Raw genomic sequence first — 18153 nt, 5'->3', positions numbered from 1 at the left:
ATAAAGGCCAATCCAATCCAATCCAATTCCTAATCGCAGGCTCATCAAGCCATGCATCCATCCAGCCGCAGACATAAAAGCTGTTCATACTTAATTCAAACACTTTTTTTTTGATTAAAAAAGGTTTTGTTTGTGGAAATATTGTAAAAATATAAACAGAACGATTTTGAAATGTACTCCGTGGATGTTCAATTCCTTCAGTGGAGATGGAACAATCACAAAGTTACATCAATGCAGCAGTGATGTTATAATTACAGTAAATAATACATTTGTATGTTGAAAACACTCAAGACAGAATATGAAAACACCCAAATACAAAACGGTAAAAACTGGACTATCTATCTAGAAAGCTATCTACTGTATTAACAAAATAGCTAGCTAGCTATTTGAGTCATGAAACATATTAGCTATCTAGCTATCTATTAGCTAAGGTAAATATTTAATTCCGTTCAAAATATTTACAATTCTAAAAGTAACTGTTAATGCTAATGTTAGCTCGTAATATTTTAACCTAAAACTAGCTAGCTAGCTTTCTATCTTTTTGAGTTATTCCGGGTTGAGTTATTCCGGGTTGAGTGAACGCTGGCGCGTGTGGCTGCCGCTGCTCACCCACAGAAAAATGTATCCCGTGACTGTAAAGTGACCTTGAGTTTTGAAAAGCGCTTATAAATGAAATGTATTATTATTATTATGCAAACCAGTTTATCACATGGCTTGTAACCTTCAAAGCCACATGTGACATAAACGGATATAAATCTGGAGAAAATTTTGTAACTACAGTTACAGTACCGTGTAATTATTGTACATTCAAAATGACTTGAATAATAATAATCATAATAATAATAATAAATTGTATTTATTAATGTCTTTCAAAGCTCCCAATGACACTTTACAATGACAAAACAAACACAATAAAGAATGACAGTATGTGTTCAAAACCCCGTTTGATGTGGCCAACATAGCCTATTTATTAGTACCCTGACTTTATTTAATACCGTATAAAGTAGAAACAAGTCATTGGGATTGGTTTTGTACCTACAGCGATATAAAACTGAGGGACTGCGCGATCAAATTTGGACGAAAATAATAATTTACGTGTTGCCTGCAGCAGAAATATATCTGCAGAGGAAGTTGGTCAGTTCCGAAATGTGCAGGGTTTCCTTGATGGTGGTGTCTCTGCTGCGCAGCTGCAGGAGACCGTTCTCCAGCGTGCTCGCACTGATCACCGCAGTAAAAAGCACGGCCATCTCGTCATACCTAGGATGCACCAAAAACCCACATCAAAGTGTCTTTACGCATTAACCAATTCATTAAGATATTGAGATATTTGAATACACACTGAAGAACAAAAAGGATGTTTTTTTTTTGCAGGTGAAATTTACAGATGAACCTCAAATGCACAAATTCCTTTAAAGGACAAACGACGTCTCCGGACAAGTTGTGTCCATAATTTGTAAAATGGCATGAAATGACTTCTACTGAGCGTATTTTAATAAGATTCCACCGCCTATAGCTATATTTTACGTTTTAAGACTCGCGCTGAATATTCAGGAAGTCTTGTTTTTGAGTTGGTGACGCGTCCGTATGTGACGTCACTAAAGGACCGCCCTTTACCGTAAAAAAGACTCATTGTAGCAGTCCTTCCATCACGTCAATGTATTTTGCTGTACTTGTTTGGTCTGGGGACCTCGTGTTGCACCCAGATGGCCAGAAGAGGGCGTCCAAGCACCATATAAGGAATTTATCAGCCTGTGGAAACAGAGGTGGCCACAGGAGGTCGCCATTTTGTTTTCAGTGAGAAATTTCCCCTCAATGTTGCCTCAAGATGCACAAATAAATTCTTTAATCGATTGAAAACATTTATAGTTTCCTATTCAGAACTATTTGAATCATATTCATAACTGGATATGTAACAAGAAAGCATATTCTCCGAATCTGAAGCCATTGTTTTGATTCACTAGCAATGCAAGACGTCTTGGCGTGACGTCACGAACTGGGGGCGGGACTTTCTGAAAATTCCCAATTCGCAGCTCAATTTTTTTGCAGATTTTGGACACTTTAAGTCATTTTTATTGGCGTTTTGCATTTGACTAAAAATATGTTTTGGGTATTTTAGATGCTATAAAACGTTTTTCTGATGTCAGTTAAAAACAAAAAAGTGACGTCGGTTGTCCTTTAAAATAATCCTGAAATTCAACATGGAAGCTGAATATTCTTAACTTTTTATGATTTATTTCTTTATTATCAACTTTTTACTTGGAGTTGAGTTGTTCCATCGGCATGGATGAGGATTCGCGATATCCGGGCCAAGCAGAGATGTTGGCCTCCTTTAATTCCTGCAGCAGGCCATCACAAACCTACAGTCCATAAGCATCGCAAATAGCAAATGACACTTAGCAAAGGTCAATAAATTACTTCAGTGTTTCTCCGACCTGTCTTAGCTCCATGGTGGCTCCTCTGCCGATACCTAAAGCCACTTTGAATGGGGCCAACAATGGATGCAATTTCAGAACCTAAAACCAGTGACATGATGAAAATGAAGCATGACGGCCATCTTTCAAAAAGCTCGTAAAAACAATGATACTTTTTCCAGATGATGTTACCTTTCTCTGCTGTAACTTCTGTTTGTTGTCTTCTTTCTTGTGCATCTGCAGCGAGTTGAACAAAAAGGCCAACAAACCACGATCGATGTTCCCCGTAATTGAAACAACGTGTGGGATAGATTTGCCCCCATCTCGACTCTACAGGACGTTTAGAAAGACCAACAGTGCAAACGAATGAGGGTCTCGATTGGGAATCTAGTGGAGCATTCTACGTCACCACAAAGCAGTCTACCATATTGCAATGTCGATTTGAATTGCGTAAATTGTTAATCCGTAATTGAATACAAAACGATATGGAGCGCAGTGGGCTAATATAAAGAGTGATAATAATAATAATAATACATTTCATTTGTAAGCGCCTTTCAAAACTCTCAAAGTCACTTTACATCCACAGGATAAGTTTTCTGTGGGTGAGCAGCGGCAGCCACACGCGCCAGTGTTTACACAACCCGGAAGTAAATAGATAGAAAGCTTGGTAGCCAGCTAGTAGATAGCTAATAGATAGCCAACAGATGGCTAGCTGCATAGCTAGCCACCTAGATAGCTATATAGCTAGCTAGCTAAATAGTTAGTTAGCTAATACACTGTTTGTCACTATTAAATACACAGATAGAAAGCTAGCTAGCCAGCTAGTGGATAGCTAATAGATAGCCAACAGATAGCTAGCCACGTAGATAGCTATATAGCTAGCTAGATAGATAGTTAGTTAGCTAATACACTGTTTGTCACGATTAAATACACAGATAGAAAGCTAGCTAGCCAGCTAGTGGATAGCTAATAGATACCCAACAGATAGCTAGCCACGTAGATAGCTATATAGCTAGCTAGCTAGTTAGCTAATACACTGATTGTCATTATTAAATACACAGATAGAAAGCTAGCTAGCCAGCTAGTGGATAGATAATAGATAGCCAACAGATCGCTAGATAGATAGCTAGCCACTTAGATAACTATATAACTAAAAGATAGCTAGATAGCTAATACACTGAATGCCACTAATTAAATAATACTAATACTACTAAGAATAATAATACATTTGATGGAGTGAATGGACATACTACAGGGTGACCCAAAAAGATGCGTACCCATGAAAATTTCAATTGTGGTTTTGATTCAAAAGCTTTTTATTTCAAATTACAACCAAACATTATTCAGTTTATGGAAGAACATTCACCAGAGTTTCAGCTATTTCTGTCAATTTTTAGTCAATTTATGGCTTTCCCAAAATGTGTTCCAAATGTCCACCATTTCGTTGCAAGCAAACCTGTACTCATCTGACAAAGTTGTCAATCACTTTTACACATTCTTCTTTCGAGACCCAAAAAGATGCGTCCTATTGAGTCCCTCACTGCAGCAATGTTTTCTCCCGAAAGAGGAGGTGAATGGTCTTCCTTAAACTGAAAAATGTGTCGTTGCAATTTGAAATAAATTGCTTTTTAATCAAAGCCACAATTGAAATTTTCTCGAGTATGCATCTTTTTGGGTCACCCTCTATATATATATATTATATACTCTTACACCCGTGCTGCGGTACCGCCGTTTGTACTGTAAATAGCACAGACACCTTGTGCATGTTCCTCACCTGGAGTTTGGAGCGGATTCCTTTGTGCATCTGCAATAGTTCGCCGTTTCCTCGACTCCACAGAACTTCCAGGGGCTCTTGACCCCAAGGGAACCTGTAGAAGATCTTCACACCGCAGGATGCCACCCCCTCTAGCTCACTCTGAGGGACGTCACTGCTGCTGAAGTCTGACGGAGCCAGGGCGAACTAAAAAAAAAAAAAAAAAAAAAAAAAAAAAAGCATCAATTTAAACAAAACATATTTTGGGAGTTTTCAAACAAGAGCTCACCTTTCTCCACCACTTGAGCCTTTGTCGAGCCCAGTGGTCCATCCATTGCGAAGAGGTTCGAGGGGAGCAGAACCAGACAAGAGATGCCTCAGTGACTTCTGCTGGGCTGACGGAAATATCGTCTTGGAATTTAAAATGCAAATGGTAGACTCTAGTAACCATAAATGGCCTGTTAATTCGCCACTTTTGTTTAAAGAATTATCTTGTTTACTCCCAATGTTCAGGGTCACGAGACCAGAGTAAAAACTGCCATGGTCTCATCATCTTATGTCACATTTAAGTTATTGAATTGTTGGTTGTGTTTATTTATTTTTGTTTTTTTTATGCCCAAGTTAGCAAGCGCAAGTACGGAGATTCCTGTTCCTGTTTGTGTGATACGTTTCGTCATATAAAAGATAATTACAAACTCTTTCTTGTTATCGCATGTTTCTGATTGCAGAAACTGTTGCTCACATCTTTCTTTCAAGCACATAAAAGTTCTATTAACAAGTTGATTGAGACATTTTTCAAGAGTTTTTTTTTTCATAACAACATAAATCACCGACACGTTCCGCCACACTGATCAAGAAATTATAGAAAGTATGGCATTCTCAAGTTTTTCATTTTAAGAGTTGCAAATTTCCCCATTGTGGGACGAATAAAGGGTTTCTGATTCTGATTGTAGAGTGATTTTCTCACTAAGTAACTTGGGGTAGGTAATACAATACACGTATTACAATTCCTGGCTAGCGTTATCCTTTTTAAAGCTCCTAAAGTACGTTAGCTGGAGGGTGGATGAATTCTCACCTGCCATCGCCTTCTTTTGAGCGCTGGAAACATCTACCCGTCTCAGCGATACCAAATGGGAGCTTCTTGTTCACCAACTCAAATGTGGGGATGAACTGCTCCAAAGATCCTTAGAAAATAAACAGAGGATACAACAAATGAATTCAAGATTCAAGTTTCAATATGTTGATTTGTCATGTCCACAGAGAGAGGGGGGGGGGGTTGTGAGTGAGAGAGAGGAGAGAAACACATGCACGAAGATAACATTCTTAATTCTTCAAAACTATTACTATAACAGCAAAGAAAGGATTAGAGCACTATACCGTGAAAAAGGCTGTTTCTCAGCAAAGGTGATGTTTCCAGAAGCAAGTGGAGATTCTGTACGATCTGCTCCATCCTCGGATCTGTCTCCTTCAATAATTTCTGGAGGGCATCAGGATCTGCGACCTTCAGGTGTCCCCATAGTATCCCAGGCGCACTCTGACCGTCCATGCTGCTCGGCGTGTTTATCCCGAACACCTGATCTCTGGATCGAAACATTGAACGCCACCACTGATGCAGCACATTCTCCCTCAGTGCGGTGCCCAGTGGGCCGTAGCTGCAAATGGTTCCACGCTTAAACAGCTCCACGTTTCTGTGCCCAGGTGAAAGAAAATGTCTATCCACAAACAGATCCAATAAAGCCCTGGCATGGTCCAAATTGGTTGATGGATCGCAGCGTCCTCTTGCATGTTGCCAAACATGGGATGTACATCGGAATGCATACCTTGGCAGCACGTTTTTTAAAAAGTAATTGAACATGTGCAACGAGTTGGTAAAAGGGAAAATCTGTCGAAACAATAGTTCCGTCAGGAACACATAACCCGCCTGTTTGCGCAACACACATAAACAGTCCTTATGTTGACAAACACATTTAAAACGTTCGTGAAATGAAATAAGGAAAAAAAAGTTAAGCTAAGTTGCAGGTAATGTTGTTAAATAGATGTTTTTCGTCTGTTCTCTCGAAACGATTTATTTAAAACTGTTACACCATTTGTCTTAATTGCCAGTCTTTCATGTATTAAATACAGTACGGTTACAGACCATTACAAATTTAAAATTTGCTGGCCGTTTCTAACCCGGAAGTGTTTTTCATTACTTCCTTTACCTTCTTCGCAGACGGCGCCCACAACGGCGCCCACAGCGGCGCCTACTGCACGATTGGTGTACTACAGATAACTAATTTCTACCGTGACACGTCCTTTACATTTTTGTAAATACTGTACAGCATTGACATTTTTTTCAGGGGCAACACCAAAGAAACGACACGTTGCTCCGACGTTAAGTTGTGACAATGAAGCATGTATAACAGTGATCGTTGTGGAACGACTCCGCGCGCCTCCCTTGCTTATAGTTCCTCTTTCAAGAGCGTGTTTTCAGTTGTCAAACGTTGTAATTTATCCCGTTTCTTATTTATTCAACATCTCAGCGCAGCGCTAGAGACCATCTTTCTGAGTTGAAGCTGTTTTTTGGGAGTGGGACTGGTGTGTCTTTTAGCTCAGTAGCCTCTGAGATAAATTCAGACTGTGAACATAACTGAGTGAACAGTGTAGTGTAGTCATGGGTGTTAATTGAAGCCTAAATGGTCGTTAATTTGAGTTTCGGAGGGCGCAGATTTAAACAATAAATTATTATTCAAGCAATTTGTTATTTCAGTTTTAATATGTAGATGAAACCCGATTTCAATCACACTTGAAACAACTTAAAGTGGGAATTTGTGGTAGTAATTCTGACAAGCAGTTAGTGATGGGAATTCCGGCTCTTTTCAGCGAGCCGGTTCTTTTGGCTCGGCTCACTAAAGAGATCCGACTCTTACGGCTCCCAAATGGCTCCTCGGTGTTTTTTGGTTGCTTAAATTAACTAACTACCAAAAATCATATAAAATTCTGTGAAAAACGAATTAGTCATGTTTAAAAATACACTATATCAAATATGTGTATTTATATGGCTTGATTTAAATACGCACAGAGAGCACCCGCTAACTTTACCTCTGGTCTGATGATCAGCTGTCACTAATTTGCTTTTCACATTAATAATGCTATCATACCAACTAGTAAAAAAATATAATTGAATAATAACAGCATAATGTGATAACATTTGACCACCTGTCCACCCACCTGTGTCTGTAATTCTCCCCTCCCTCCTCTACCACGGATATCGACCAATCACGTGCGGCTTTAACCAAAGACTGGAGGCGGGCAATAGAGGACAAAAAAAGTCGGCTCCCATTTCCGGCTCCTTGTTAGGAACCGGCTCTCTTCGTTCACTTCAGATATCCGGCTCTACGAACTGGCTCTTTCGCAAACGACACATCACCACAAGCAGTTTCTGCATTTGTGACGCACAAACGGCTCTTCATATTAATCCACAATCAATAAATATATCAGGTGCACAGACTTCTTGTAGCCACTAATAGTATGTGCAACACCACAGACTCAAAGTTCCAACCTTTTCTTATTTTTATTGGAAAATGGAGACATATGCGCCATTTAAATAGTGATCACATCACGTTCGCCATTTATAACACAAACAAAATACAACACATTACCTCGTTAAATAACTAAGGAATGTAACACAAAAAAAAATCAAGGAAAAGTACAGTACATAACTGTTGCACTGTAGGAGACTGGTATTATGTAATTAATCGCAAACCCTGCAGTAAGCAATAACAAAGTTAAACATGGAAGAATATAAGGTCAAATATTAATATTGTCGACTAAACGAAGCGTCAAAAACAAATGGGTTCAATATATTGTGTGGCAACTATTGTGGAAAGGGTGGCGGCATGGGGTAGGGTACCATTGGAGGCGGGGGTGGTGGCTGTTGAGCCTGCGGAGGTGGTGGTGGCTGAGGGACATAAGGGAAAGGGTGGTTCATGCCATTCTGTCCAGGTCTCTGCATGCCTCCAAACTGTGTGGGGCCCTGAAAGCTTTGGTTCCCAAACGCTCCCACCCGATTGGATGGAGCACCAAAGTTACCCTGGCTGTTGCCATAACTCCCACTAGCGTTACCACTGTTACCTCCATAGCTACCCCCATTTTGCACCTCGCCCCCAAAGCCACCCTGTGGCCTATTACCAAAACCTCTATTGTTGTCCCTGTCCCTGTAGCCGCCACCACCAAAGTGCTCACGACGCCCACCTCCGGTATACCTATCTTGACGGTCATCTTTGTATCCATATCGGCTCCCCCTTCCACGACCTAAACGGGTTGTAGAAGAAGAGGCGCGGCAGTGTAAAATCCCCACATTTCAGTCAATTGTCAGCATTGAATTCAAAGGGTTCTCGTACCTCCTCTGTCCTCTGCCATTTGGATGAGCTTGGGGTTAATGGCCTGATTGGCCTCACGCAGCACAGAGATCAGGTCACGTGCCTGTTTCATGTTGTTAGGCGTGAAGAAGGTGTAGGCTGTGCCCGTTTTTTGACTTCGGGCTGTGCGTCCAATGCGGTGGATATAATCCTCGGAGGAGTTAGGGTAGTCATAATTGATGACAAATTTCAAATCCTCCACATCTGTGAAAGTGTTGCAGTGTGGCAAAACGAAACATGGAGGCCACACCGGGGATTTTGCACACCACAACAGGCAGACCAAAGCAAACCATTAGCAACTGGGAAGGCTGGGGAAGGAAGGTGGTGGGTCAGCTGTGGAGGAAATGGGTTAAAGCAGCCTTATTTGACATCAACTCCATGGGAATACTACTGTGGGAAGAGAGAAACGATGCACACTCCCATTGCTTACCATTGTTCAAATTATCAAAAAAAAAAAAAAAAGACATTCACTCCCTCGTTTGTTACCAAGGGAGAATGCAAATGCTTCAAGGCTTACCATACAAGGAGTATGCATTCACTAGTCCTTTCCCAATGCAGCCAAATCCCCTACATGTTGTCAAGTGACATCCAAGAGCTTCTTCTACGCAGTTGGGCCAGGATATGCACTGGGGCCTCCCTCATGTGCCAATATCTGATCATTCAGCTGTCAAAATTTTGCAGGTTGTTTTTTTTCCCAGTACACCCTCAAAAAGAAGCCACACTGCACGTCTTGCCAAGATAAAATATATCAGTTCAATTGACAGGGGCCCCTTTAAAGGACAACCGACACCACTTTTTTTTTCAGAAAAACATTTTATATCATCTAAAATACCCAAAACACGCAGTATGATATTTTTAGTCAAATGCAAAACACCAATAAAAATGACTTAAAGTCTCTAAAACTACTTCAATTTGAAACCGGAAGTGGCCAGTTTCAGAAGGTCCCGCCCCCTTGTTCGTGGTGTCACGCCGAGACGTCTTGCCTTGCTCGAGAATCAAAACAATGGCTTCAGATTCGGAAAAGATGCTTTCTTGTTACTCATCCAGTTATGAATATGATTCAAATAGTTCTGAAGAGGAAAGCATACATGTTTGCAATCGATTAAATAATTTATTCCGTGTCATTTTGAGGTATCTGGAGGGCAAATGTAGCACCCAAAAAAGGCAGAAGATGGCGACAAAGCTCCGTGGAAATGGGCTGATTGTTTTCCTTGGAATTTTTGTTAGCGAATATCAAATAGTTGCTCGGTACAACACACAACAATTCACCATCGCATTATTTATGTGTTTTCCTTCTAATTTTTCCATCAACACGAAGTTTTCAGACCAAACAAAGTACCGCAAAATGCATTGACGTGATGAAAGGACTGCTACAGTGTGTCCTTTCTCGGTCAGCGGCGTTCCTTCCGTGACGTGAGGACTCGTCACCAACTCAAAAACAAGACTTCTGGAATATTCAGCGCGAGTTTTAAAACGTAAAATATAGCTAGATGCGGTGGAATCTTTGTAAATACGCTCAATAGAAGTCATTTGAAGCAATTTTACAAATTATGAACACAACTTGTCCAGAGGTGTCGGTTGTCCTTTAAACGTATGGTCTTGCGGGGGCCCCCTGAGCAAAAAACAAATCCCTTCCTTCATCAGTGTCATCAAGGCAAGATGTCCCAAGAAGCCAGTGTTCACTTGAGAAAATGTCTCTCATTGGCAGGTCTCGACATGACTTCTAAAATACAGGCAAGGGAGGAACTTATGGTTTGAGCTGTCTTTCACTCTCTCATCACTAACCTCAAAGCACATGTGCCAGGTCTCATCAATTTTCAGAGACATTATACGAGTTCTCAAACTGCTCTCTCCAGTTCAAGGAATCCATCACTATGACGGGAACAGGCGGTAACCAAAAGCCGCGACGAGCACCCACGCTAAGCTTATACAAGCTCCGAAAGGTAACAATTGTTCCAAATCTCAAACTGACTTGCAATACTGTAGAGCGCTCTCAGACACAACAGCATACAGCAAGCATTTTTTCTTTTGGAGGGGGCTGAGGTGTTGGAGGTGGTGGTGGGGCGGTTACGTTTGAGTCGAAAACAGCTGGATGGCAGTTGTCGGGCGAAATCCACGGGCAGAGAACCGATGTGTGCGTATTTCAACATGTCGGAAACAAAGGCTTAGCCACTGAGCCTTTTGGAGAAAAAAAATCACTGGCACACAAGAGCTTTCACCTCTCTAGGCCCACTGGGTGGCAAGCCAGTTGAGCACTTCCAATATGTCATCCTTCTCCCTCTCCAGGCCTGGGACTGTCATGCCTAGTGCCTGCCACAAAGACTCCACCTTAAGGTGAGAAAAACTCAGAAAATGCATAGACAAGTTAAAGAAAGCAAAAACACTTTCTTTAAATTATATGTGCCACAGGAAATGGTTTTCGCTTAATGACAAACTGACCTAAGCCGCGGGAGGCCACGTCTGTGGCGATGAGTATCGGTGCTTTGCCATATCGGAATTCTAAAGGGAGCAATGTAAAATGCAATTAAAAGATGAGGTGATTATAATGGTTGCTTTTCCACTGCATAGAACAGGCGTGGCGTTACTCGACTACTCCAATGTCAAATGTTTATTTTTCTCATTACTAGTTGTTTATTCTCAAAAGTCAAGATACATCAATAAATCTGCACCACCACAGAGAGAGCAGCCAAGAGAGTACAGGTATTTGCTTTTGTCAATTTTTTAAAGGACAACAGACATCACATATTTGTTTCTTAACTGACATCAGATAGCATCTAAAATACCTAAAACACGCAGTATGATATTTTTAGTCAAATGCAAAACACCAATAACAATGACTTAAAGTGTGCTAAAAACTACTAAAAATTGAAACCGGAAGTGTCCAGTTTCAGAAAGTCCCGCCCCCAGTTCGTGACGTCACGCCTAGGTGGAGAATCAAAACAATGGCTTCAGATTCGGAGAACATGCTTTCTTGTTACTCATCCAGTTATGAATATGATTCAAATAGTTCTGAAGAAGAAAGCATACATGTTTGCAATCGATTAAAGAATTTATTCCGTGTCATTTTGAGGCATCAGGGGTCGGAAATGTCGCACCCAAAAAAGGCAGAAAATGGCGACAAAGCCGTGTAAGGAATTAATCAGCCCCTTTCCACAGGCTGATTAATTCCTTACATGGAGCTTTGTCGCCCTCTTCTTCCTTGTTTGGCCCGACACAAAGTTTTCAGACCAAAGTACAGCAAAATGCATTGACGTGATGGAAGGACTGCTACAATGTGTCCTTTTTTTCGGTCAGGGGCGTTCCTTCAGTGACGTAGGGTGAGGACTCGTCACCAACTCAAAAACAAGACTTCTGGAATATTTAGCGTGAGTCTTAAAATGTAAAACATAGCTATATGCGGTGAAATCTTTGTAAAATACGCTCAGTAGAAGTCATTTGAAGACATTTGGCAAATTATGGACACAACTTGTCCGGAGACGTCGGTTGTCCTTTAAGCACCAATGACAAGTAGAGCTGTGTTGTGCAGTGGAAAAAGCAGCATCAGAGAGCTAATTTCCTGTCATGTCATTCTCACCATTAAGGACCCAGTCTCTCTCCTGCTGGCTCTTGTCTCCATGAATTCCCATCGCTGGCCACCTGTGTGAGACACACACCGCCTGGGATGAAGGCATGTGAGCTTTGCGAGGCAATTCTACTTGAGTACAAATACAGTATTGCAGTAAAGCTGTAGCAGCACAATACAAAAACAGAATTACTTCAGCTTTGCAATGATATCGCTAGCGTTGCACTATGATATTGTTATTCCTCGTGACATGACCGCAGATACGGATAGACATGACCCTCTGTTGACCTGCGTGCCGATTACACACCTTGAAGAAACAGCCACAGACCAATCAGAAGCCAGTATTGTGGGGTCATGAACATTAAAATAATTGCTCAGCTAGATTTCAAAGAGGGGAGGTTTATGGAAACGCCTGTGGATTCACAGACCAGTGTGAGCTCATTTTTGACAATAGGTTAATTTAGCTCTTTCTGGGTCACCTGTGCTCCTTAGGGGAAATATGTTTTTTAGCTACGATATAACCGACATCGACACTTGGGGAAATAAAATGACGACAACAGGTGTACTAACCCATCCCTTCTCATCCTGCTGGTGATTTCATCGCAGCGCCTTTTTGTTTCCACAAAAATAATGGTCTTGTTCTCTTTTTCGCTCATTATCTCCTGTAGCAGCTGAAGCAATCTGAAAAGAAGATCACATATTGTTCTTCTGCTATGAATATGAAGTAAAACTCAGTAAAGGGCATAACTTTCCTCTCTAAAATGTCTTACTTGTCCTCCTTCTCCATGTCATGGCAAACATCAACAATCTGCAGGATGTTATGGTTGGCGCTTAGCTGAAGCGCTCCAATGTTGATCTGTACATAATCTTTCAGGAAGTCCTCAGCGAGCTGCTGAACTTCTTTGGGCCAGGTGGCGCTCCACATTAGGGTCTGACGATCTGGCTGGTAAGGTGGTGAGAAACACCTGCTCAGTTTCTAAAAGCCTTACGACAATAATATTTATTTGTAAACACAATGAGTCTTCGGTAAAAGGAAATGATCTCACCCGTATTTGGTCCACGATCTTGCGGATCTGCGGTTCAAATCCCATGTCAAGCATGCGGTCAGCCTCATCGAGCACTAGGTAGGTGCATCGCCGCAAATTTGTTTTCCCACACTCGAGGAAATCAATTAGACGACCCGGAGTAGCGATACAAATCTCAACTCCTTCAACAAAACCACAATTTATAAATAATTAATTGCATGTTTAGAAATGACACTTTTTGTACCAAATGATTATCCATGGATAAAAGAAATACAAGTGTCTGCCCGCCTAAGTAATTAGTGACAAATTAGATTGCATATATTTCTTTTCAAAAGTAAGTAGGACAATTATTCCACCATGATCTTTGGGCTGAATAAAATAACAGGTGACACACCATGCCAATTTGTCAATCATCACACTGCCAGTCACTTTACTTGTGAATCACTTGGCGCACAGCATTTAGAGCTACTGACGATGGATAAAGATCTAAATACATTCACTTTAAAGGACAACCGACACAATTTTTTTTTGTTTCCTAACTGACATCAGAAAAACGCTTCATAACATCTAAAATACCCAAAACACGCAGGCTGATATTTTATGTCAATTGCAAAAGACCAATAAAAATGACTTAAAGTGTCCCAAAACTGCCACAAAATGAGCTCGGAACTGGGCAGATTCAGAAAGTCCCGCCCCCTTGTTCGTGACGTCACTATTGGTCACACACTGCCTTGCTCCAGAATCAAAACAATGGCTTCAGAGAGTTCAGATTCGACCCAAAAACATGTGAGAACTCTTGGAATACAGAACAATTCAAAGCAGCATACCCCTCTCAAGATCCCTAATTTGGGGTCCCTTGGGTGCGCCTCCATAGATGCAGGTGCTCTTGAGACGAGAGGCCCTGCCGTATTCAGCAGCAACTTGTTGCACCTGCTGGGCCAGCTCACGTGTAGGCGCCAAGACCAAGCACTGAAAAAAAATGGAATTTGTGTCAAATGGTGTATTCATCAATGTAATTGAAGAGATCAAATTAAAAAAAAACATCAAGCAGAACTTAAAACTTTATTATACAAAAAAAAAAAAAAAAAAAACTCCGAGCTTCTCGAGGCCCGAAACCGTCTAAAATGAACTTCAAATTTTTTTTGGACGTCATGTCCTTTGGGCCAAGAAAGAAAATAATTATCTGAAGTGTTATGGATGCAAAGTTCAAAAGCCAGCATCTGTGATGGTATGGGACAAGGCTCGTGTCAATGGTTTGGGAGGCACCATTAATACTCAGAGGTATATACCATATTTAGACTACGAGACTGTGCCTCACCGCATTCTGTACATTCCAACGGCATAGCTGTGGAGTAAAAGAGTCCAAATACTAGACTGGCTACTAGAATTTATGTTTCACACAACATACCAACCTTATTGGAATTGTGTTTGTAGCTAAAAATCCATTTCTGATTTTGAGAAGAAAAAAAATCTGTCAATCAAATCACATCATATGGACATTTTACTTACGATAGGTCCATCACCATGCTCCAGGAAGGATTGATGTTGGATGTGCACAATAGCAGGCAGAAGGTACTGAAGAACAAACAAACAGTGTATTTTTTTTAGTAAATTTCTGTGCTCAGTAAGCAACAACCAGGTTGCATGTTTTTTGGTCAGCAAAACATTTAGGTTGCGCTGTCAGGCCCTTCTCAGACAACTGTAGTTTGGAAAATGGCTCTCAGAGTCTTGTTACCAGCAAAACTACTCGTGTTGACATGCATTCAAGTGCCCTTCAGTGTCTTTAATGAGCCAATATAAATGTAGTTGTTATATCATGACGTTTGAATACGTACAGCGAGAGTTTTCCCAGAGCCAGTTTGAGCAATGCCAACCATGTCTTTGCCACTGAGCGCAACTGGCCAGCCCTGAGCTTGAATAGGGGTTGGTTCAAGCCAGTTCTGTTTCATGATCACATCCATGACATAACCTACAAAACAGGAAAGGCAAGTTAAACGGAAGCAGACGTGATACAACCCTTATGTTTTCCCCAGTTTTCGGTGTTGCTAACTTCCACACCTACTTTAAAGGACAACCGACATCACTTTTTTGTTTCCTAACTGACATCAGAAAAACGTTTTATAGCATCTAAAATACCCAAAACACGCAGTATTATATTTTTAGTCAAAGGCAAAACATCAATAAAAATGACTTAAAGTGTCCAAAATCTGCAAAAAAAATGAGCTGTGAATTGGGCATTTTCAGAAGGTCCCGCCCCCTTGTTCGTGGCGTCACCCCAAGACGTCTTGCATCGCTCGTGAATCAAGACAATGGCTTCAGATTCGGAGAATATGCTTTCTTGTTACACATCCAGTTATGAATATGATTCAAATAGTTCTGAAGAGGAAAGCATACATGTTTGCAATCGATTAAAGAATTTATTCCGTGCCATTTTAAGGCAACATTGGGGGAAAATCTCTCATCCAAAAAAAGAGGCACAAAATGGCGACCTCCTGTGGCCACCTACGCTTCCACAGGCTGATAAATTCCTTATATGGAGCTTGGATGGCCTCTTCTGCCTCTTTTTTGATGTTACACGAAGTTTTCAGCCCAGCCAAGTACAGCAAAATGCATTGATGTGATGGAAGGACTGCTACAATGTGTCCTTTTTTCAAACAGGGGCGTTCCTTCAGTGACGTCACGTACGGACTCGTCACCAATATTCAGCACGAGTCTTAAAACGTAAAATATAGCTATATGCGGTGGAATCTTTGTAAAATACGCTCAGTAGAAGTCATTTGAAGCCATTTTACAAATTATGGACACAACTTGTCCGGAGACGTCGGTTGTCCTTTAAAGGACATCAAATGCACAGACAGACATGGAAAAAAAAATATTGCCTGGTCCTAATTTATTCAGTTTCTTGTTCATTTGACATTTCAAATGCAACTAAAAGGTGTATTTTTTTAATTAATAATACCCGTTTATGGCAGCTAATGTAGACCCTAGATTGAATAGGTTATCAGGAGGGGACCCGAGAAAGACTTTCAACTCACTTGGAAATGCGGCTTCATGGAACCTTGCAATTGGTTTGGGGCATTCTCTGCCTTTGACTGTAACTTCTCTGCTATTTCTGTATTGTTCAACCTCTTGCTGGAAAGGGATCACACATAAACAAGAATACACAGATGACTTGTGAGATCTTAAAACTTGGGTACTGCCGTTCATCAATTTTCTACAACAGCTTCTGTTGAGGGCCGCATGAGAGTGGTAGCTTAACCCAGTTAAATACATCTGTACATCCTGGGCTGAGCACCAGTATATAACATTGAAAAAAACACACACACAACCATTCATGCTCAGTAGCAACCATTAACCTAGAAATTTTGTTTTGGAATGTGAGGTGAAGCCACAGAAGCACAAGGGGACAATGTCAAGTCATGTTCCACCGATGTTTATGGAAATGCTAAATAACGGGGGGGAAAACAACAGCAAATGCTTACAATCATTCTTCGGGTGACGTCAGGGTGTTCCTGGTAAAAGTCCTTTTGAAACTTGGGAAGCTCATCAAGGTTCCAATGTCTCTTTCTTAGCCTTTCACCAGGGTTGCCAAACTTTCCTGAGGGAGGTCCACCCCTGCTCCCTCCACCACCACCTCCAAAACGAGGAGGTCCTCCACCATATCTATTGAAGAGAAAATACAGAAAGCATTTTTTGCAATGTGGAAGTAAAACAATGGCTCAGGCTTTAGGGATAATACATTTCGTTGAAGCCGTCTCCTGAAAAGAGATGCTACACCATATTGTATGACTATGAAAGGGACACTTGATTTGGCTGAACACTGTCTGGGATGTACATAATAGATGTATGTATGTGTGTGTGTGTGTGCGAGAAAAATTATGTTAGCACAACCCGTTAATCTCAATCCAATCAGTAAAGGAAGGATTCTGTTGTCCCCTCACAACTGAAAATGCATATGCAAAGCTTTAACCATGGCAACTTAAACCTGTGAAAATATATTTAGTGCCCGGCACAATATATCGCGTTTTATTGGTATTAAATATGACCTCCATAAACCTTTCATGTATTGATAGCATCATGTTTCTCTATAGGCATCTATAAACCAGGCTAGTCTTATTTTTTTGCAGTCGTTTGCAATTTTAAAAGTGTTGTATTTAACTTTTATGTTTAGTAGTTTTTAAGTGAAACTATAATGAATCCTATTACATGTTTGGTAGTACAAAATTCAAAGTAATAAGACACTGCTATTGAGTTTAAATTGAAATTAAAATATCAAGTGGATGGATCGCTAAACAGTGCAGCCGACCCCTTGAGGCCTTATGCAGTGACTGTATGCATGATGTGACATGGTGATCGCGACCAGACCATGAAAGCCCAGACCCAGAGCACAAACGAAGCTATCGAGTCTTGTCTGTGTTTCGCCAACACGTGAAATCGCTGGCTGATACGTGACCACGATTGAGGTTTCCTGTCGTTGTTGTATTTTCGTATTTCTGCCGACAAGCGTGCCTCAATATCCACACCGCCCCCAACCAGCCACTTTAACAGCACCTACGAACTGATATGTTTTTGACAGGTCGCCTAGTATATTTACACCAACGAAGAAACAAATTAAGCGTGACGATTAGCGGTTCAGAATAAAGATGGATGAATGAATTACAATTGAAGCTTCTTTCCACACCCGTGTAGCAAAAGGCAGGATCGGACACGAGCAGCCATTTGTAAAGAAAAGGGAAATGAATAACATAAATAAAAAGAACTAGCAGGTGACTTACCCTCTATCTCGCCCACGGTCTCTGTCTGAAAATCCCGGCATTATGTTATTGCACAATTTAGACTGTAAATAAAGACGGATTTAAGATGTTCAATGGGTTTACAAGCCCGTCAATGGCAGCTAACCACACTGTCAGGCCGGTGGAAGGGACGGAAGTGACGTCAGATAGGACTGCGAGGAACGTCTTATCTCTGTGCGTTAGACAAGCGCGAACGTGCTTTGCGCTTT

The 18153-nt window shown here is 41.1% G+C and overlaps 2 protein-coding genes across 8 annotated transcripts; both read right to left on the bottom strand.

Annotated features, from left to right (window-relative positions):
- Positions 1-941: 941 nt before the first annotated feature.
- polg2 (polymerase (DNA directed), gamma 2, accessory subunit) lies at positions 942-6321 on the bottom strand. Of its 6 annotated transcripts, none has more exons than XM_089006098.1 (8): positions 5542-6321; positions 5240-5348; positions 4454-4559; positions 4186-4371; positions 2604-2741; positions 2433-2513; positions 2257-2357; positions 942-1257 (listed from the first exon to the last, which is right to left on the bottom strand). In XM_089006098.1, exons 1-8 carry the CDS (start codon positions 6017-6019, stop codon positions 1092-1094), a joined length of 1365 nt encoding a protein of 454 aa, XP_088862224.1. In that variant the 5' UTR covers positions 6020-6321; the 3' UTR covers positions 942-1091. The 6 variants fall into 6 exon arrangements, with proteins under 6 accessions (XP_088862224.1, XP_088862225.1, XP_088862229.1 ...); XM_089006099.1 differs by having other exon boundaries at positions 2257-2336; XM_089006103.1 differs by having other exon boundaries at positions 4454-4551; positions 5542-5562.
- A 1377-nt stretch (positions 6322-7698) lies between these two features.
- LOC148892919 (putative ATP-dependent RNA helicase DDX5) lies at positions 7699-18075 on the bottom strand. 2 transcript variants are annotated; one of them, XM_089005965.1, is made up of 13 exons: positions 17927-18075; positions 16634-16814; positions 16187-16283; positions 14987-15120; positions 14661-14726; positions 13979-14120; positions 13173-13333; positions 12897-13069; positions 12697-12807; positions 12139-12200; positions 11004-11063; positions 8547-8768; positions 7699-8457 (listed from the first exon to the last, which is right to left on the bottom strand). In XM_089005965.1, the coding sequence occupies exons 1-13, from the start codon at positions 17965-17967 to the stop codon at positions 8021-8023; spliced, it is 1887 nt and encodes a 628-aa protein (XP_088862091.1). In that variant the 5' UTR covers positions 17968-18075; the 3' UTR covers positions 7699-8020. The 2 variants fall into 2 exon arrangements, with proteins under 2 accessions (XP_088862091.1, XP_088862092.1); XM_089005966.1 differs by lacking the exons at positions 16187-16283; positions 17927-18075 and having other exon boundaries at positions 16634-16770.
- Between the last annotated feature and the right edge of the window lie 78 nt (positions 18076-18153).

This window comes from Hippocampus bargibanti, linkage group LG10 (assembly GCF_051943395.1).
Source record: "Hippocampus bargibanti isolate YZ-2025 linkage group LG10, ASM5194339v1, whole genome shotgun sequence".
Taxonomy (NCBI): domain Eukaryota; kingdom Metazoa; phylum Chordata; class Actinopteri; order Syngnathiformes; family Syngnathidae; genus Hippocampus; species Hippocampus bargibanti.
The sequence above is the reverse complement of the archived record's forward strand: the minus strand, read 5'-3'. Positions and strand labels throughout refer to the sequence as shown.

Excerpts from the sequence above, each read along its gene's own strand:
- LOC148892919 (XM_089005965.1), bottom strand. The coding sequence starts at position 17,967 with ATGCCGGGATTTTCAGACAGAGACCGTGGGCGAGATAGAGG. Across the intron at positions 14,727-14,986 it reads GCTCTGGGAAAACTCTCGCT|TACCTTCTGCCTGCTATTGT; the intron begins GTACGTATTCAA and ends TTTGTTCTTCAG. Across the intron at positions 11,064-12,138 it reads GAGAGACTGGGTCCTTAATG|AATTCCGATATGGCAAAGCA; the intron begins GTGAGAATGACA and ends TGCTCCCTTTAG.
- polg2 (XM_089006098.1), bottom strand. The coding sequence starts at position 6,019 with ATGTTCAATTACTTTTTAAAAAACGTGCTGCCAAGGTATGCATTCCGA. Across the intron at positions 5,349-5,541 it reads GAGAAACAGCCTTTTTCACG|GATCTTTGGAGCAGTTCATC; the intron begins GTATAGTGCTCT and ends TTATTTTCTAAG. Across the intron at positions 1,258-2,256 it reads ATGGAACAACTCAACTCCAA|GTATGACGAGATGGCCGTGC; the intron begins GTAAAAAGTTGA and ends GGTGCATCCTAG.